This window comes from Scylla paramamosain, chromosome 21 (genome assembly GCF_035594125.1).
Source record: "Scylla paramamosain isolate STU-SP2022 chromosome 21, ASM3559412v1, whole genome shotgun sequence".
Taxonomy (NCBI): domain Eukaryota; kingdom Metazoa; phylum Arthropoda; class Malacostraca; order Decapoda; family Portunidae; genus Scylla; species Scylla paramamosain.
The window spans coordinates 15,592,854-15,614,776 of record NC_087171.1 but is presented as its reverse complement, the minus strand read 5'-3'; the positions used below and the strand labels follow the sequence as shown (position 1 = coordinate 15,614,776).

General features: G+C 35.8%; 1 protein-coding gene across 1 annotated transcript; it reads left to right on the top strand.

Annotated features, from left to right (window-relative positions):
* The first annotated feature begins 2,617 nt into the window (after positions 1 to 2,617).
* Positions 2,618 to 17,228, top strand: LOC135111106 (importin subunit alpha-7-like). The gene is made up of 10 exons (XM_064024066.1): positions 2,618 to 2,754; positions 7,866 to 8,063; positions 8,580 to 8,801; positions 9,370 to 9,590; positions 10,313 to 10,576; positions 11,510 to 11,588; positions 12,087 to 12,206; positions 13,464 to 13,613; positions 14,301 to 14,460; positions 16,496 to 17,228. The coding sequence occupies exons 2-10, from the start codon at positions 7,866 to 7,868 to the stop codon at positions 16,687 to 16,689; spliced, it is 1,608 nt and encodes a 535-aa protein (XP_063880136.1). The 5' UTR covers positions 2,618 to 2,754; the 3' UTR covers positions 16,690 to 17,228.
* The last annotated feature ends 4,695 nt before the right edge of the window (positions 17,229 to 21,923 follow it).

The following is a 21,923-nucleotide window of genomic DNA, read 5'->3' as shown; positions in this document are numbered from 1 at the left end:
GGAGGTTAATGAACAATTTAAAACTATAAACATATTCATTTAGCTGTTACAGTTCCTATGCAACCAGCTGGCTTTCAAGCTGACATGAAGTCTCCATTGTGTAATAAGAACATTGTTTCTCTGGCTCACACAAGGTCAAAGCCAGTATCCTGCTAGTAACATGGATAGACTACATAATATGGCAGACTAAAAGAGTGTTCATGAGGATGATAGATGTGGGGGGAAGAACAACCCTCTATGATGTGTTGGAACATACACATAGCAGAATGAATAAAATGAGCATGGAAGTGTAGGAATATGAGGGAGCCAAGGTGTGCAATAAGAAAAAGTCACATTCCCTACTGCCTACAGTGGGGATCGCAGAGAGGATTGGAGCTTACAACTGAAGGAACATGAAGAAACCAAGTGAGGAAAAGTAAAATTTCCTGTTGTCTGATGCACTCACAAAAAAAAACAACACTGAGTAGAATGAGAGGACTAGATAGGGAAACAACATTAATGGGGATATTTGAGAAAGTTTGTTTATGTTTCCTTGTGAGTGAACGAGTTTTGCTTTATCTGTGTGCTCTTATATAATCTACTGGAAAACTACTCGGGGAGGGAGGGCAAAGGGGAGAGGGCTATTAATATCTAGGCACTCAATCAAGGAAGTTCTATATCAGATGTGTGAAGTAGGGAGTAAAGATTATGAAGTCAGTCTTTGAGCAGGAAACAAATTAAGCATGGCGGTGTGGTACTTACATGTATGAAAATAATAATTTATATATATATATATATATATATATATATATATATATATATATATATATATATATATATATATATATATATATATATATATATATATATATATATATATATATATATATATATATATATATATATATATATATATATATATATATATATATATATATATATATATATATATATATATATTATCTGTGTTTTATACTCTTACATACGGTTTAAAAACATTTCCAAGGATACTAGAAAAAATTAACAGTATTTCTTATATTAATTATCCTATTTGTAGCAGTGCGTGGGTGTGTAGAAGGGTATAACCTAATATTGCAATGGTGGAGCTGAACGTTATCTTTAAGCACCTATTACAATTACACATCCATTAAAATCATGACTCTCTCTCTCTCTCTCTCTCTCTCTCTCTCTCTCTCTCTCTCTCTCTCTCTCTCTCTCTCTCTCTCTCTCTCTCTCTCTCTCTCTCTCTCTCTCTCTCTATGGTTTCAATAATAGTATTGGTGAAGTTTAATATAATTAAATATAATAACTTAGCATGGGCCTAAAGGCATGTTTCTGTAAAAATGAAATGAACATTAGTTTTGTATTTCCCGCGCAATGGGTGTTGTCGTCTGCACAGGGAAAGTGTATAGACGGCGTAAAAACAACCACATTGGAATTATAACTAAGACAAGCGCTTGCAGTATATATGGTATCAAGTATCTTATGGAGCAGTTTATTCCATTATTAAAAGGAGTTCGATTACATTTACTAGTCATATATAGTAAGCAAGATATTATAAAAGTAAATTGTTCCTTAGATATTGGTAGATTTCACAGAGAAACGTAACAAGATGTGGCTTGTAAATTCTTCCTAATATTTCTAAACTGCCAAGATTGAGATAATTACATGAATAATTAAAAAAGAAATGCAAATTTAAAAGCTAATTATTCTTTTGACATAAGCTGATTTTGCAGGAAGATCTGGGGGGAGGGGGAAAGAACATATAAATTGTAGTGCCCACCCAATATTTTTGCCAAGGTTGGGATAGCATTAGAAAATGTAACAATAAAATATTCACAGGATAAAGTTCACAGAGTTTACTAAGTAATTCTTGATGACTATAATTAATTTCCAATACATTTTGACTATCAATGACTCGATAACATCTAGGTATGTAGATATGCACACTGATCTGTGAAGTTGATTGATAAGTTCAGTGCAACTGATATTGATCTTGCAGTAGACTGATCTTCATTCGATGAAATGAACCATACAACTACAAACAAAAGAGAACACATGTATTAAGTTTTACTGTGTTTTGTTCTCTCATAAGAATCTCACTGCCTATGCCAGTAAAACAATTGTTGCTATATTTTATAGTTAAAGACTCACCCATATATTTGAACTGCAATGGATCACAAAGGTAATTCCTACAACAAAAGAATTATAGATTCTTCTAAGGGAATTTGATTACAGGATACTAAACTGCGTTAATTATATTACGACAAAAAGTAACTTAATTTTAGAAGAGAAAGGTGTAATTAACAATGACTATTTCTTAGAATGGTGAAGTGATGTGCATATAGTGTACATAGGTAAAACTATCAAGGATGACATAATGACTATTAGCAATTGTCTGTATGTGCACATAGCCAAGGAAAAGAAAGGAAATGAGCTTTCCCATGAGTTCGATCCCACATTTCTCCGCTGTATGGTTCTTTTATTACTATTACAACTACTTTTCCCCATTCATGCATCTCCCACGTCTTATCTCATTCTTTCCACTTGTTCTTTGTCTGTTTTCTTTCTAATTAACAATTCTTCAATACAGTGTGTCGGGTGGAACAGATGGGTTGCATTTATTTCAGCGGAGTCCAATAATTGCTGGAACTATAGACGCCAGAACCCGTGACACACACAGCTGCTCGGGACCTCAAGAGAGGGAGAGGCACAACAACACGTCTATTATTTTACCCCAGTTAACTTTTCTTTCATATTGCAAATTTCACAAAGGTGAGTACCGCTAAGAACTGCGTCTATGTGAATTAAATAGCACCAAAGCGGCCACGAGGAGAGGGAAGAGTAACAGAAGAGAGAGGAAAATATAAATGGCCGGCCTTGAATGTGGCAGCCAGATGTCACACTGGCCTTTTTTTACACCCAGTGCTCTAGTTATCACCGCTAGAATGAGGCAGAGGTTCAGTTCTCATCCTCCCACCATGTATGCAGCTCATGAAACCTTCAAGGGAGGGGTCGGGATTGAATAGAGAAGGTGGTTCCATCTAATCCTCTTTGACGTCAGTTTATCGGCACTCTTTGTACATTTGTATGCCATTTAGGGTTTTTCCAAAGGTTTTATTAAAACTTACCGTATTGAGTAACATGAACAAAAATATAGGTCTGGCAATATTGGATGTTGGTTATTGTGTAGGAGGTATAGGGTTCTCTTAAGTACATAAAGATAATTACATAGCAATTTCCATCCTTAGACTCCATAACCCTAACCTAATCAGTCCTCACCTTACCAAATACAAGCCATCCGGACCCACCATAGCTAATTAAGGAAAAATACAGGTGTTCTGTACAGGCTGATCCAATTTGAATACTTAAATTTCCTGTATTTCTGTTTTTTGTACATAATTCAATAGGGCAACATAAGATCATGTGAATTATGGAGATATTCTTTAACCTAAGCTAATTATGATCTAGTCAAGTTAGATTTGAATCAGATTGAGTAAGGTTATGTTGGGTTAGTATTATGTTTGCTTTGATTTAGTGGTGAAAATTAGGTAAATGCATTTGTGTTTATACTTGAATAGAGACCTGATATCTCTTTAATAAATATCAGTTTGTTGGATTTTAAGATAGAATTGTTTGTGCCATGAAATTAGTGATCTCCTATTTCCTTTATAAACCCCACTTTTTTTTTTACATTTGTAATAAAGGGAGAAAGCAGTTGTTTATAACCCCTCCCCTTTTTTTCTTTTACATTTGTAATAAAGGGAGAAACCAGTTGTGGTGAAGTCTGTGATTTCTAATAAGATGGAGGTTGTGATGGGAAGGCAAGGCCATGTATTTTGAGTATTTGTAATCTTTGTGTTTTAAGTGAACTACATGTTTTCAGAAATTCATTTTGTGTGTATGGAGGAGGGAGACCTCAAGATGAAGCCTGCAATAGCCATGAAAGAGGTTTGAAAGCTAGTGAATATTTTTTTTTATTTATTTATTTATTTTTTTTATGTAGGAGGGGCACCAACCTTGGGCAACAAAACTGGAATAAAAAACAAGGCTCACTGAGGTGCCAGTCCCTGAACAGAGTTGAAAGCGGTAGTCAAAAATTACAGGATAAGTTTCTTGAAACCTCTTGAAAGAGTTCAAGTCATTAGAAGGTGGAAATACAGAAGCAGGAAGGGAGCTCCACAATTTTGGGGAGGAAGTTCAGCTAGATATGGCTGAAACTTTTTCTTCTCTCAAAACTTGCATCAAGGAAAGCTGTGGGCTAGAGGAGTAAGATAGGTAAATTTTATCATGATCTGAACATTTAAAAGGGCATTAAAGACCACCTGCATGGATTTAAATGCATCTCATCACACCTGGTATGTCCACTTTCTTTACACTGCTCACAAAACTCCTTTTTCTTATTACATTAGTGAAAATTAACTAAATGATGAAGAAATTTTTCAGGGCGAGCAGAAACACTATTTGGTAACTCATTGAGTGAGAGATAGCCTGCCTTGCCCACACCTGAAGTTGAATGCCTCTGATTACACATGCGTCACCCCACTCTGTACTTTTTTCTGCATCTTTTTTTTTTCTGCACGAGTCTTTGCCATGCCTAAGGTGAAGAATAAAGAAGAGAGCCATGTTGGCTGCAAGAGCTTGATGGGAAAAGAATGAAGATGAGGACATCAGGCTGCCTTGCTCCCACCTCCACTCCCCTCTCTGACCTCATTTCCTCCTTTACCACCTCTGCAACTTCTGTTTGGCCTGTTGTCCAACCATCTTTAGAACTAGGCAGTATGAAGGATCAGTTTCTCATTATGAGACACCAGGCAATGGAGAAGCTGTTGCATAGAGGTATTTGCAAGGACTGTGGAGTCAGTTTTTCTTTTGGTAATGTTAAAAGCACAGCACTCAACTTGACAGTGAAGCTGGAATATGGGTGTGACTCTTACATTGCTTCCCCTCTCACAGCTCCTGACACTACAGAATAACTTAGAGGTCAACCTCACCCTGGTGTACCATTACCTTGTGACCAACCAAGGAATGACAGGCTTTAATACCCTTCCTGGAGTGTTACAGAGACCCTCCATCTCCAACAGACAATGTCAAAGGCTTTAAATTGGTTGTTGTTAGCTTAAATAAAAATTATAGGTAACTAGAATGATGTTTATTTAGTTTAATATACATTTGTATGATTAATGAATGTTATCTGCTCTTAATTTTTTACCTAATTTTTGGTGAATATTTTCTAATCTTTAAAATGTGATTTCTGCATTTGACATATATAAATACATACATACATTAAGCAGTATTTCTTCCAAAATGCATGAGACATTAATAATTAAGAAAAATATGGCAAAATTCTGTATGACATAAAAATATCTAAAATCCAATTTTGCTGCAACAGACAAAATAATGCAAAATAATGGTAAGAAATGATTGTGTTACTGAGTGGTATACAGCAAATTGGCCTATGATGCTTTATGAGAAAGGAGGTTGATTTTAACAATAAAAAAAAAAAAAAATAAAAAAAAAAATATATATATATATATATATATATATATATATATATATATATATATATATATATATATATATATATATATATATATAATTATTATTATTATGTTAGTATGATGGGGCACTTTCACAGATGGTAACCTATGGGTTGTTGGTCCATGGGATCTAGACCCAATGTTAATTTATGGGTTCCTTAAAATGTTTTTACTGAGAGTGTTCATGTGTTTCCTGCTTTCATGTTGTTGGTCTCTCTCTCTCTCTCTCTCTCTCTCTCTCCTCTCTCTCTCTCTCTCTCTCCTCTCTCTCTCCTCTCTCTCTCTCCTCTCTCTCTCTCTCTCCTCTCTCCTCTCTCTCTCTCTCTCTCTCTCTCTCTCTCTCTCTCTCTCTCTTACTGCAAAAGTTTCATGTGTCCTGCTAGTGATCTTATAATCTTTAAATTTGGCCAGGAATACTGCATGATAATGTAGCTTACATTGTAAAATTTTCAGGGAGATTGGAGCAGTGTTTCAGTTCTCATTGCATTCCCCTTTTAAGGCATATTTTCTCTTGATCTTTATCACTCATTTCCAGACAGAATTATCTAATAGGTTTTCTTTGATTTTCATTTCATTGTTTTATTTACTCTTTTAACTGACATGTACAATATCCTGACTGCCATGTAATGGTAAATATGTAGAAATCTTTAAGTGGCAAATAGTTCTGATTTCACCTTAACCTTAACATCATGTACAGCTTCCAATGAGAGTGTGAATAGCATTATCATTAGTATATTAATGGGGCATTTTTTATATTTCTTTGATGATAGCCAAGAGCTTATTACTGTACACGATTAATTGAAAGAGTTCCAGAATTTATAATATCCTTATTCTTTTGTTTGTAATAAGTGTATGTCACTGAGACAATTATATACTTGATAAAACCTAGAAAATAGGCATTAGGTGAGGTGGATGTTCATTGAGGTAGATGCACTGTGATGAAAGTGTGAATTATTTAATGCTGATTTTTGTAAGTTGTAGAATATTACAGTATCTTGAAACAAGACAGATGATATTGATGGACATTCTGTTTTACTGATAAACACCAGTACATGATGACAGCAGGGTGTCATTGTCATTACTGTGGCATTGTGTCAGACAGGATGAGGAGGAGGAGTGAGGAGGAACAGGATTGCAGGGGGTGGGAGAAGGAAGTAGGTTAGGAAGGGGAGGAAGGAGTGGGTAAGAAGGGGAGGGAAGGCCAGCAATTCCTCCCTCTCCTCACCCCTCCCCCTAATCATCTGTTCCAGCACAATGCCACAGTATTGACATTGAAATCTGTGCTTTCCTCATGTGCTTATCTATAAATAACATGTCTGTCATGAAACCCATGCTGTCCTCACGTGCTTATCAGTAAATAACACTTCTGTCAGTACTATCTGTCTCATTGTAAGATACTGTAGTGTTTATATCTTGTAGAACTCATAGTTAAATCATTCATAATTCCATTGTGGTGCATTGGCCAGGCCTGCACTGGCTGCTCCACTGAGTAGCTAGGGTTGTATCATCTTTTTATTTTTTCTTCTCATATTTTATTGCAAGGATGCTGCTGTGATGGGGATCTATTCATCCTAGGTAGATGACTGGTGGCAGGTACTGAACTTAACTGTGTAGTCCAATTGTGGGAAGTACATAGTGCTGCTTGGAAGTTGGAATGTTCTTGTCTAGAGGCTATTGAGTGTTTTTTGTCCCCATGAACATTCCACTTGAAAATCCTCATCTTGTCAGGGCACCTCTGAGGTCTGTTGTGGGTGATGGAGAAATCCTTGGCATTTTACTCATAGTGTGCCAGGATGTGGGTAGCTATGGTGTGAGGTGACAGGTAGTGTGATAACTGCTAGTTTTAGTTGTAGTATACAGAGATGTCTCAGGCTAACCACTCATACTGTACAACAGTGGTTCTTGCTGATATGGTCATGGGATAAACCCATGTTATCTTGATTTGGTAGTGATTTAACCAACCAAAACAAGAAGTTTTGATCTTGAAATTATTTAAAAAATAGTGAATGTAATGATGTATATTTAAGGGACAAGATGATTCATGGCTGGAAATAAGTTTTACTTAAACTTATAATATGTAAAAATTTCCATGCTCTGTTAATATTCTCCCTTAAATACCTGTAACTCAGGATGAAGGTCTTGCTAGTTTGAAGTACTAGTTTGATAAGTCTCTCTCTCTCTCTCTCTCTCTCTCTCTCTCTCTCTCTCTCTCTCTCTCTCTCTCTCTCTCTCTCTCTCTCTCTCTCTCTCTCTCTCTCTCTCTCTCTCTCTCTCTCTCTCTCTCTCTCTTATTTATGTATACATCTTGTGGGATATAAATGGGGTGCTGATAGATGTGTCTTTCAGATGTCGGGCACATCACAGCACAAGTATCGCTATAAAAACCAAGGCTTAGACTCTGCTGAGATGAGGAGACGACGGGAAGAGGAAGGAGTACAGCTGAGGAAACAGAAAAGGGAACAGCAACTTGCAAAGCGCCGAAATGTAAATGACTTAACAGCAGGTCTTGGTGAAGATGAAACGGTAGAAGCTTCCATGAACCAGGTGAGTTAACATGTGTCATCATTGCTTATCTGTTTGGCAGAAAGTTGTAGTTTTAGTTATTAAAATTTATAAGTAAAACTATCAAGACTGTTATACTGTTACTCCTTACATGTTATACGCTTATAGTTGATGTGAAATACTGCCAAATGGCTTTAACCATCCCACATACCGTGATAGATGAGTGTGATGCAGGCCCTTTGTATTTGGTGGTTAATCAGCATCAGAGAGAGAGAGAGAGAGAGAGAGAGAGAGAGAGAGATATTAGTCTATGAACGAGGGGCCATGCAGTCATGTATATTGTGCATTTGTCCATAATTTTGATTTCAGGAATGAAATGTAAGATTTTATGTATTGAGTAAATATTTAATTTCACTGCAGGCCTCAGGTCTTCCCAACAATTAAGTTCTAGTTTGTTTATATTTTCACATCTAGAGGAGGCTTGCCAAATGCTACAAATACTTAACATAATTATCCAACTTGCTGCCAAATGACGAAAATTGTAATGTTTTCTTACAGGAGAGCAATCAGCAGGGGACAGTAGTGGGTGGTAGTCTTATTACATCTGAGATGGTGCAAGTGCTATACAGTGATGATCTGGAGGCTCAGCTCAATGCCACACAAAAGTTCAGAAAGTTACTCTCCAGGGAGCCTAACCCACCAATAGATGAAGTCATCCAGACTGGCATTGTTCCAAAGTTTGTTGAGTTCCTTCAGAGGGATGGCCATTGCACATTGCAGGTAATTATTTACTGTCCTCCTTTTTGCTGAGTTACTTGTTAGTAGTGCTAAGTAAACTTGGTGCCTTGTCTTTGGAAATTGACTAGATTTAAAGGAATTAAAGTAAATTATTATCATAATGGATTTTGTCATTTTATTTGTACTTTTAGTTTAGCCAAGTGATTATGGAGAAAGATAGAGAGTGGGAGGATTGAAAGAGATGAAAGAATAGTATTTAAATTGTTTTGCTGGTTTAGCCTTGTATAAAAAAGTGGAATAGAAGTGTAGAAATAAAAGTGACAAGATGAGTAATGAGTTAAAAATATGGATTAAGAGCTTAGTTCAGATATTCAGAATATGAGAACAATGTTGTATTCAACAAGGCATCACTTTGATAATTTACATCTTGACATACTTGCTATGAACTGTATGGTGTCAGATCAAGAACATTGTCGATAAAACCACATTTCCAAGATTTGTATATCTTGTAATATGTTAATTGGAATATCTTTGAATATAATAACAGACTATCTGTGTTCTCACATATGTCACTATGTACATATATTCATCTGTCGCATTTACTCATCAGTTTGAGGCGGCTTGGGCTCTCACCAACATTGCCTCGGGAACCAGCACACAGACACGAATTGTCATAGAAGCTGGTGCTGTGCCTATCTTCATCCAGCTACTGAGTTCAGATTTTGAAGACGTCCAAGAACAAGCAGTGTGGGCCCTTGGGAACATAGCAGGAGACTCTCCAGACTGCAGAGATTATGTTTTATCTGAAAATATTCTGATGCCTTTATTACAGTGAGTATCAGTGTTGTTGCCCACTGGTGTGCAAGTTGCTTGGACTAATGGTGTTCAGAATATGTCCAGGTTCTGTGAAATGATACTTGTGTATTTGCTCATTGACTGTGTTCCAGATGCATGTACTCAGTTATAGTTTTATCATAGTTGTAATTGTACTTGAAGCACCAACTACTGAGGTACATACTTGCTGATGCACTTGCATACCACTGTCAAGGAAGTACAGTGTATGAGCGAAGTGTCAGGGGGGCAATCAGACCTTATAATTGGCCATCCTTGTATCTTCTGTCACTTACTTTTGTGCCTCAGTAATGCCAAAGAGTAGCTTATGACTGCTTTTGGAAAACATAATCTTTAATTTGTGTAATGGAACAAGCACTTCTTTTTGTATGCCTCCCATTATTTAATATGGCATAGGTTTCTTGCAGCAAGGGTCCACATACGCATATCTACAGGAGGGCTAAATTGTTGCCCTACTGTTCATCCACACACACACACACACACACACACACACACACACACACACACACACACACACACACACACACACACACACACACACACACAACACACACACACACACACACACACACACACACACACAATGGGAAACAAGATTACTGGTATTTTACTTTTCCTTCTTAATATTAAAGTAGTAAATTGTGCCTATTATGTTATCCATCTCCTTAGTTTTCAGTTAAGAATAAAACATTTTCCTCCAGACTCCTCAGTAAGTCAACACGCCTCTCCATGACTCGCAACGCAGTGTGGGCCCTCAGTAACCTGTGTCGGGGAAAAAACCCGCCCCCAGACTTTGCCCGCGTGTCGCCCTGCCTTCCTGTCCTGTCTCGGCTTCTGTTTCATAGTGATGCAGATGTGCTGGCGGATGCTTGCTGGGCCCTCAGCTACCTCAGTGATGGGCCCAATGAGAAGATCCAAGCCGTCATTGATGCTGGGGTGTGCCGCAGACTTGTTGAACTCCTAATGTGAGTTTTTCTGAATTTGTGTAAATGTTATTTGTGTATATAATACAACAATAAGGTTCTAGTTATAATTTTTGGATCAGTGACACTGGAAGCATTAATGTTCCATTTGTTTAGTGTGTGCCTACATATCCTTCATAGATATACAACATGGTTCTATTACATTGTTCTATTCTATTCATTCTATTTATTTTTTATTCTATTCTATTTTCATTGTTCTATTTTATTTTGTCTCTGTTCCACTTTGCTTCAACACATGCCTTTCTTCATAGATAAGGAATACAGCTGATTCAGGCTGGTAGGCAAGCTGTTTCTCTTTAGGTGATAGTTATAGTCTGTCAGCTTCCTCACCACCCATGCAGGGAATGGAATTTTGATTAGGAAGATTAAGAAGGAGAGACAGAGAGAGAAAAAAAAAAGATGCCCTATTGTTTACCACCTCGTATCTCAGGCAGAGCCTGTTTTTATGGTGCATGTAGTTTCTCAAATAGATTGATAGATAAATGGAATGGACTCGGTAATCAGGTTAGTGCTGACTCATTGGAGAATTTTAAAAGAAGATTGGATAAATTTATGGATGGGGATGATTGATGGAGATATGTAAGTATGTTTTATACAGGGATTTCCAGATGTAGGCCTGACTGGTTCTTGCAGTTTCCCTTAATTTCTTTTGTTATTTTGTGGTAACAGAATTTTGCCTGTCTTATTTCACCCCAAACAGTGCTTGAGACAAGACTTCCACCTCTATTAAGGGCTCATTAAGACAAGATTATATATGTATTGAGCCAGATTATTGGGCCACTTTATCTGGCTACTATTTCAGCTTGAGATCTTTATACTTATTTATATCCCATTTATTTTGATAAGTTATACTTTTATTGATGGATGTCATGATTATTGTAAGACAGATAAATAGCAGAGCATTCCCACTTTCAGGTTTAATCAGCATAGTGTAGTAGCAGCGGCATTAAGAGCGGTTGGTAACATTGTGACTGGTGACGATGTTCAAACACAGGTGAGTATTATTCTGGTCCCATTTTATTTTCTTTGGTTTTTGAAAATTGAGTGAGAACAGGAGAATAAATTTAGATATATGTAAAATATTTTATACAAATTTATTGATTATAGTCTCATTGACATGTGTTATTTATTGATCTAATACTTAAGTATTTTTGTAGAGGTATTATTGGGGAGATTTGGTTTGTTTGAATTTTTTATTCTGTGTCTGAATACTATACATAAAGTTTTCTTCTTTCTTCCTCTTTGTCAGTTTTGCATTGTCAGTATTGTAAGCTGATATCTCCAGATTTTTATTTATTTTTTTTATTTTTTATTTTTACATGGTTTTAATTCCGGTGTATTCCTTATAATTTTGTCAAGCATACCAGATCTTTAGGTCTATGCTTGTTTTATGCTGAAGCACCTTGTGCCAAAATAAAAAGGTGGATATTGTTTTCTGTTTTTGTCTATGCTTTGTGAAGTGATTGTAATGATATTGATGTTTTCTTTATAGGTAATTTTGAATTGTTCAGCACTTCCTTGTCTCCTGCATCTGCTGTCATCCCCTAAAGAATCTATCCGTAAAGAGGCTTGCTGGACAATATCAAACATCACTGCTGGTAATCGTTCCCAGGTAATGTATGCTTCAGGTATTCTCTTTTATTTGGAGCTGTTGTAAATTTCACTGCTTCAAGAGGTTATTGCTTGTTACAGTGTGTTGTGGAACCATAAGGGATTTTAATTTAGCATTGTACTTATAATTCTGCTGACTCATCTAGTCTGAAGTAAAAATTATTCATATTAGGTAATATACTTTCTATCAATGAAAAGAAATTTGAAGTATCATGTATAATGGCATTCAAGATGCATTGTGAATTTTATGTTTTCATGCTATCAATTTACTATCTTTCTGATACATAACTTTTGATTCCTTGTAGCAATGGTCCACATTTGTGTTCAGTGTGCATATATAGTCTGCAGGTAAAGTTAGTTCTTGGGACAGTGGGTGAAGAGATCCATTGCATTTTTCCATTCATGGCTAAGAGTGAGTTCACTTCTAGTGTGAAATCTCTGTTCACTGAAGTGTTGCAACAGTGTTGCCTTGTGTTGGGGGATAGCTGTCTGTTTTGTAAGGCCCACAAGGTGTGATTTCAGTTACCTTGTTGTTTTGTGCCTCATCATTTCTTTTTCATTTGTTAAGCAACATCTGGTGTGTGTGTGTTTGTAGCCCAGTGTCAAACTCGGTTATTGAGGGGAAGGTTACTGCTAAGAACATAACAGCTGTGGTTGTCTTGTATGAGAGAGGTCTTCCAATCAAGCAGATATTGGCATGAGTGTGGTTGTTTGTCAGGTGGTGATGGCATTTGTTGAGGAGGGAGTGCAGGGCCTGCCTGCACCCCATCTCTGGCCTGGCAGGCTTAAATTGATATCTGCAAGGACCCAAAAAGTGATTGTACTGCCTTGCCTTGCACATTCATAGCCTTTACATATTTTATAGATTTATCAAGAAGTAATTCAAAAGGAGAAAGTGGAAAAAAGTGTAGCAGATCTTAGTGTGACATGTGGTAGAAGTAAATCAGTAATCAGCACAATATTGAATAATCTCGAGATTAAGCAGTTGATGGTGTAATACCATGGAAGAAATGGAAATGTTTTTTTTTTTTTTGACTTGTCTGATCATATATGACAATTTCAAACAAAGAGGCACACACCTTCAGATGTGATTGGCTCAGCTTCTTGCCCTTGATATTGCCTGATCAGAGCTGGCCATCTTGAACAAACATTTTTTGGTGTAGGGGTTCAGGTCATGGATGGTGTGGGTGGAGAGGTAGGAGTGTTTTTATTTGATTAGGAGATTGTATTAATATAATCTATGGTTTTTATTTTACAGATTCAAGCAGTCATTGATTGCAACATCTTCCCTGTGCTCATTGAGATTTTGGGCAAGGCAGAATTTAAGACCAGAAAGGAGGCTGCCTGGGCCATCACCAATGCCACTTCAGGAGGAACACCAGCACAGATCAGATACCTTGTGGAACACGTTAGAGTCCCTGAGATCTTTTGTTCATGTTCTGTCTTATTGTCTTTTGATAATGATAGATTACAGATCTTGTTTTTATATGTGGTATCTTTGAGCTTTGGGTATAGCTTACCAGAATTAGTACAGAGTTGACTCTGACTTATTGGGAACAGCAAGTTGAGTGAGCTTTTCCCTTTTTTTTTTTTGTGTGTGTGTGTGTGTGTGTGTGTGTGCTCCCAGCCAGTCTTAGGATATGATATTTTTTAATAGGTTACTTGATTACTTTTGCACAGCCAGTGTATACATTTGGACTATGTTCATAATACATTTTGAGGTGGATGAAATACTGTGGATTGGAGACTAATGCAATCTGGTCTATTACATTTTGTATGCTCTGTGCTTCATTGAATTTTAATTTTTTCACACTTTACTTATTATATGTAGATTAATCTATCATGAAGTAAAAATAAAAGAAGTCTGTTGCAGATCTCCAGCTTCAAAGAAATTTAAATGATATAGTGATGAAAGTTTGAATTCTTTCCAATGCAGGAAATATTTTGAATTTTACTGGTATGTCCACAAATAATACTAGTATATAATTATTGTGATGAAAAGAAAGCATTTACCAAGAAACAGGTTTATTATTTACAGTGGTAAGGGATGACACTGATGGCAGATACTTAACATTATATCTTCACTCTTTTGTAGGGATGTATAGCTCCACTCTGTGATCTCCTGACGGTAATGGATGCCAAGATTGTTCAAGTGGCATTAAATGGCATCCAGAACATCTTGCAACTTGGAGAGCAGGAGGCCAAGACCACATTTGGAGTGAACCCATATGCAGTGTTGGTCGAGGAGTGTTATGGTATGTTCTCACTTCTTAGTTACCTGTTTGCCTGTATTTCTCTTCTCCACATGAAGATTTCCCCCTTTAAGGTGTCCTTGCTCATTAAGTTATATGCCATCCTTTCACACACAAGTAAGAAGAGGATGATTTACAAAAGCAACCTTTATTAAATTTGCTGGACTATTAACATAAGATAAAGAATTATTATATGACAGACTGTTTGACAGTTCATTAGATATAAATTTTATTCAAATTACTGGACCACTTCAAAGCTATCTCATTCTTAGGTTATGGCACTGATGTCAGAATCTAACTTGAACTTGAGATTATGTTTGCAGTATCAGTATTCTTTAAGAAACTCAACATTGCATGAAATATATTGGTAAGAAAGAGAGGCATGTTTAACCAGGTGAATTGAAAAGAGAGATGGTATATGGAGAAAATGATCAGGATGTTTTGAAATGAATGGGTGTGGAAGATAATTGTGAATTTAGTGTGGTTGTTGGCAGATGAAGGAGGATATGAGTAAAATGCAGCTTTGTGTAAAGGTTGTAAATATACATAAGTGGAAGTGATGCTTAAGTTGTATGAGTGGTGGTACAACCATAAGTATGTGGACTTGATAAACAAGGTGTGAGTAGAAACAAAAGTGAATATTTGTGAATGCATGGGTGGTGAATCTGCTGCTTCCCTGTGATATCAAGCCTTCAAACTAACCTTCTCTGGAATTCATGAGTATGCAGCACTGACCTTTCCAAGGTTGTAGCATGATTGTGTGGAATTCTCTACTGTGACTTTGAAACACAGCGTCTGCAAGGGAAAGTCAGGAAGAATTTCAGTGAGAAAAACAATTGAGGAAATTGGATGACTGTAATTAAAAAATTTTCAAGTTGACAGCTTGTGGAAGATCACGGCAATGCAGCATAAGCATCCCCAGCCATGTGAACAATTTCCAGAGGCAGTCCCAGTATTGGTCTCTAGCATCAAGTTGCCAAGAGCAAAAACAAATGGATTTTTTATATTTGGATCCTATCTAGAGGAAATCTGCATGGCGAACAGCATGGCACTCGTTCAGAAACCACATTGTGCACCACTCGCTCCATGTTTGTTTGCAAAGCGATGCTATCTTGCAAATTGTTGGAGACTTGAGTTGAATTGGAATATATGTACAGCAGAAGGATTTGTGAAAATATGTATAAACTTAATAGGAGTAATGATGTAATATAAAAAGAACTAGGTTGCAAAATTAGGTGTTATTGATATTTTTAATCAGTCTCAACATATTGACCATTTTGTCAAAATTGGTAACTTGCTAATAAGTAAATACTGTATTACATAACAGACTAGCCTGAACTGGCACTGTCATGTTGCCTTCATACTACCACCACATTCAGTAAAAAGAATGGAAATGATGGGATAAATAGCCTTTGATTCTGTTTAAAGTGTGGGTAGAGCTTTCTTCCCTCCTATATGATGGACAGAAACAGTGGCTAATATTGTATAAAGTACTAGCATTATATGAGCTAGACAGGAAACTCGAAATCATGAGTGTGCATTTGAGAATATTTGGGCACTGGGTAGAGGGAGGGATTGTGATTCTATCACAGGCTTGGCAGCACCTCCCACAAGAGGTTTCCTGGGCCTGTCAGTGATGCCTAGGATATTTACTAAGCTGCAGTGCAAGGTCTGTAGTTGGAATTTTTTTGAAGTGTGATTCGTTGCATGCCTTTCACTGGGTGAACCATACTCTCCTTCAGCAATCAACTGCTTTTCTTGTGATCTCTTCTGTACTGTAAAAATATTTAGGGTTTTTAGTAATGAAAATCTAAATGAATTTTGCCTTTGAAGGTTACTAAATAAGAAACTGTTTTTGGATATGTTGATCATCTTGTTATGACAGGCTTACAGATTTATGGAGGTATTCAAATTGAGTAGAGCTTGGAAGTTATTCATGTTTGTAATCAGGTATCTCATGCCTTACTATTAGAAAATGTGTTGTTTTAGATTAAATAATGATGTGCAAATAATGACACACCCTTCCATTCTGTGACAGGCTTAGACAAGATAGAGTTCCTGCAGAGTCATGAAAATCTGGAAATCTATCAGAAAGCCTTTGAGATCATTGAACACTACTTTGGAGGAGAGGAGGAAGATTCCAAGGTGGCTCCTACTGTGGATGAGTCGGGCCATCAGTTCCAGTTTAATCCTGAAGCAGGAGCTCCTCCCCAGGGCGGCTTCAACTTCTAACAGGACCTACTGGACCCTGAAGTACAGTTCTATAGAACTAGAAACCTATAAAGATTGTAATTATGGGAATTTATCTGAAACTATGTTTAATATGTTTTTGTACTTGAAGAACCTGGACATCAGTATATCACATACAGATTCACTTTTATTGTATTGTTTTAATGCAGTTAATTACTTGTAATTTCTATACTTCAGATTTTCTCCTTTACAATAATCTTGTCACTTTTAATTTTTGTTGTTTATCAGTGAAATGCATATATGAATTTTTCATAGCCTAATATGCTAATCTCTCTCTGGCATCAGAATGTCATTGAGAACATGTAGAATATGGCCATTATAATGACTTCTGCCATGCATAGTCTAAATGTAATCAGGAATTGTGTTCATGTGTGTTTGGACTTTTAATAACTAAGTCCCTAAGACAGTATAATCAAAGAACACACACACACACACACACACACACACACACACACACACACACACACACACACACACACACACACACACACACACACACACACACACACACACACACACATTGCTGTAAATATATGATGCAACTTGATAGATGGATAACATTGGAAAGTTTGACTATTCACTTCCTAAAAAAAAAAAAAAAAAAAAAGAAGAAAAAAAGTATCATGTTAATAGTAATATCTGATGTCCAGGAAGGTACATTGTTTCCATTTAATTTCTGCTACATATAATGAAATATGTAAAATCTCTATAAGGAATATGTGAGAACTTGTGCAAGTTGCTCTTCCTGTATCTTTGTGTGACTGCTCCCAGAGTCAACTGCTTTCTTCCTGATTATGCTGTTGCTCTCTTTTTTTCCCTCTGTGACATTTCCTTAAAAGTAAAATTGGTAAACCGTGATTACTTTAGTCATGTATGATAGGAACGGTTTCTGTTACCTATTTGTTATTTTTACTTTTTCAAATTTGGTAATATAATGAAGGCTTTATGTCCATTTGATGTCAACAGAAAGACTTGTCAAAGCTATAAAACTATATAAAAAATAAGGAAAATAGGAAAGAAAAGAACTTGATTTCATTGAGCTAAATGATTATATTAATATTTTTTACTTACTTATTTAAAACAAAATTTGGAAACTGTTTTGGTGTTTTGACAAAGAAATCTACATATGATTTTCAGTGTTGTGAACTTTCAGTTTATTCCACATCAAGTTACCAGTTAATTCCCTCGTCCGAGTCTTGGTATTTGCTGAATCATATGGCAGCATTTAGAGGGAAATTAATTTCTAACTTCAAGTCGTGTGGCACAATATACTGTTTAGCTTGGTAATGGTACCAACAGATGATCAATCCTGAAATAAATAATCTTCTTCTTCTTCTTCTTCTTCTTCTTCTTCTTCTTCTTCTTCTTCTTCTTCTTCTTCTTCTTCTTCTTCTTCTTCTTCTTCTTCTTGGATGTCTTTTTTTTTCTGTCTTTTTTTCTTAAGGGAGTTTCCTCTGCAAGAGATGACTGTGGTGGAAATATCTAAACTTAATTCACTCATGTTACATCACACCTTCCCTCTTCCAACCATTTTTATTTAAATAATTTTCTGTCTTCCAAACACTTTATGTACTCCTCATTTGTCTCATAAATACTTTCTTCTGTAGATTTTGCTTTCATCAATAGATATGTCTATATCATCACAGTTTATTCCTGAGCCATGCTTAGCATTCTAGAAAGTATTTAAATTTCAAAAAGGCTTTACATGAGAACACATTTTGAGATGAGGGATTAAACAATGTTTATTCCACTGTATGACATAAGTAGACTGACATGATTTTTTTCCTTCTTTTTTTCTTCTTTTATAAATATTCAAGTTACCCCATTCATGATGCAACAAGTGGTGTTAGAAATTTTTTCTTTACTTTTTATTTTTTTCAGTTCAAATTGTTTATCTTTTCTTTATTTGAACAGATAATTTTTTTGTATATATATATATATATATATATATATATATATATATATATATATATATATATATATATATATATATATATATATATATATACACAAAATTTGTGAAGGAAGAATACTCCCAGATTCATACCAATACAGTTTTAGAGAGCTAAGGAATTTGTGCTCCAGAATAACACAAACATGAACATAATATTTTACTGTACCACGTCACATTTCAACTTTACTGTATTACATAACATTACATCACATCATGTAAGTATACATCAGAGCACACCATTCTCCACACCAAATCACACCATTTGATTGTACCTCATCACACCCATCTCCACACACCACAGTATATCACACCTTGCCATGATCATAATACATCACATCACATGTTAGTGAACATTTAAGATTAAGAAACGAGAATTTTGAGATAACTGTGAAATTTAAATAATTTCTTTGGACACACTAAAATTAACTCCCATGTGATTGGCATGCAAAAAAATAATTTTGTTGAATATGTTGAAATCCCAGCAATCATTTACTCTTGTTAAAAAAAATTATTAGGAACAAATTTTAATCCTGGGAATCACATCTTTCATCATGTTATACCTAACCCACTTCCCCTGAAAAATAACTAAAATGATAAAGAAATATATTTAAGAGAAAATGAATGAACTACAAGTAACTGGAAAGCTGTATTATGAACAGGAGACCACTAAATCATAAACATTGTCAAAGAAGAAAATGCATGTCATGTCAAATCTGCATGACAAACAGTGAGCCACACTTTTGTTATCATAAATTTGTACACCAATATTTTTTTAAAAGTTAAAGTGAATACCAGGTTAATCTGCTAATGAATTTGCAAGGTTATAAGAACATTTAGTGAAACCTTTCTATATCAGACATTGTTATGCAGGCATCTTTCCTTATTATAGTTTTTTTCTCCTTTGCACTCAAAATATAATCTAATGATACACTAGAATCAACTGCCGAGTCTGTAAGCTACTTCTTGAGTACCATTTAATTCTCTCTCTCTCTCTCTCTCTCTCTCTCTCTCTCTCTCTCTCTCTCTCTCTCTCTCTCTCTCTCTCTCTCTCTCTCTCTCTCTCTCTCTCTCTCTCTCTCTCTCTCTCTCTCTCTCTCTCTGTTTGCAACAGTGATCTGAGAGATTTTATCTTTTAAATGTGGTGTACTCAAATGAATAAGATATATGTAATAATTTTTGGATTCCTTATGAAAGAACAAAAGTTTTGCATGAGCACGAATGGGCTTGATGCAGAAATGGAGTTCATTAATCAGAGGTTAAGCAAAGCAGATTGAGTGGTCACCCCATTCTTTTGTTGGAAGAATTATGATAATGTTAGTTGCCTGTTAATTAAAATCTGGTAAACATCCCAAAGTGATCAGTTTTGTTTTTAATTGTGATTTTTAATGTAAGGGGCAGTGGCCTAGGGCAACAAAAAAAAAAAAGGCCCACTGAGGTGCCAGTATGTTGTGTTGACACACACACACACACACACACACACACACACACACACACACACACACAGACACAGACAGATTGTCTTTTTCTTAAGGGAGTTGTTAGTTTTGAAAACCATTTCTTTTCTAGTCCAATATAGCAAGGATTTACATACTTATCCATGTATTGTGTAGTCCAGGCATGTTATGGGCAATAGAAGCTGGTCAGCTTTGCTGTTTATGAACATAATCTTATATTACACACACACACACACACACACACACACACACACACACACACACATACACACACACACACACACACACACACACACACACACACACACACACACACACACACACACACACACACACACACTCACTCACTCACTCACTCACTCACTCACTCACTCCTCCACCGGCTGGTATGTGATAGGAGGCCTGTCACTGGGAATAATAATAGCACAGCAGTTATCATGGACATGTTTCTCTCTCTCTCTCTCTCTCTCTCTCTCTCTCTCTCTCTCTCTCTCTCTCTCTCTCTCTCTCTCTCTCTCTCTCTCTCTCTCTCTCTCTCTCTCTCTCTCTCTCTCTCTCTCTCTCTCTCTCTCTCTCTCTCTCTCTCTCTCTCTCAGCATTTTTTTCTTTGGACAGTTATTAAATCTTATTTTATTGGTTTGCTTTTATGGACATACTGATACAGTAATGCCATTGCCATATTTTGTGCTGAATTGTAGATGCACCCTGGAGCTGGATTACTTACTGATTCAAGTCAGTACAGCAAAACCCAAGTTTAAATTGTACTTCTAGGTATATTATAGTATATATAAGAAAATTATTTCATAGCTGTATTACTTTTTAATTAATGTGCAAATATTACAGAGATGCTTTGAGAACATAAATACATTATAGTTTGTCTTCAGTGCTCTGATGAAAAATTAGATAGTTGCATATGAATGACTAAAGATTATTTACTGGTGAGTTGGTGAGTTACTTTCAAAATCATGTCTTTCTATTAAGTTCTATTTTTGTCAGTTAACCTGTAGAATATATATATATATATATATATATATATATATATATATATATATATATATATATATATATATATATATATATATATATATATATATATATATATATATATGGATAAATGCATACACTTACTTTTCTTAAAGCTGTGAAACTGATGAACCAAATGTTAATGTGACAGAATATAGTGTTGCTTAATTGTCTCTGATTATTAGTCAGGAAGTTGTGAGGATGATGTAAATATGACTGAAAGCAAAATTTTGTGAGGATTAGTGTCTGTGAAGCAGCTGACAGGTGTTACCAGCCAGTCGTGGGATCACAGGATGTTTGGCATTACCAGACAACACTCTGATAAAGCAAACCAGTTTGGTCTGTGGTTTTAGTCTGAAAAATTCTAGATTTATTTATTTATTTTTTTTCTCATGTAATTCCTGGTGGTATCTCATTGTTTGATTTTGATGTGTAGCTTTTTAGGGAAACAAAGTTCCGCTGAATTGAGTATCAAGTTCAGCTAATACTTGTTTTTTCTTGGCTCTTCAGTTTGACAGGTGACTTATTCATAGGAAGGTAACATTGAAAATTTATATACTAAGTCAAATTGTCATATCAAGATGGCAGTATGTACATAGAAAATTGAATTTCAAGTATTTGGTTTTGCATTGTGGTCCAACTGGGTTAGTAAAAATGAGGATGTATAATTTTCTTAGGGCAATTATTTCAGCCTTTGTTGGGGTTGCAGGAATTATTATTTTTAATTTGTCTTTATTAGTTACTTAATCTTTATCAAAATTTATGGATGTATAATTAACTTAGGC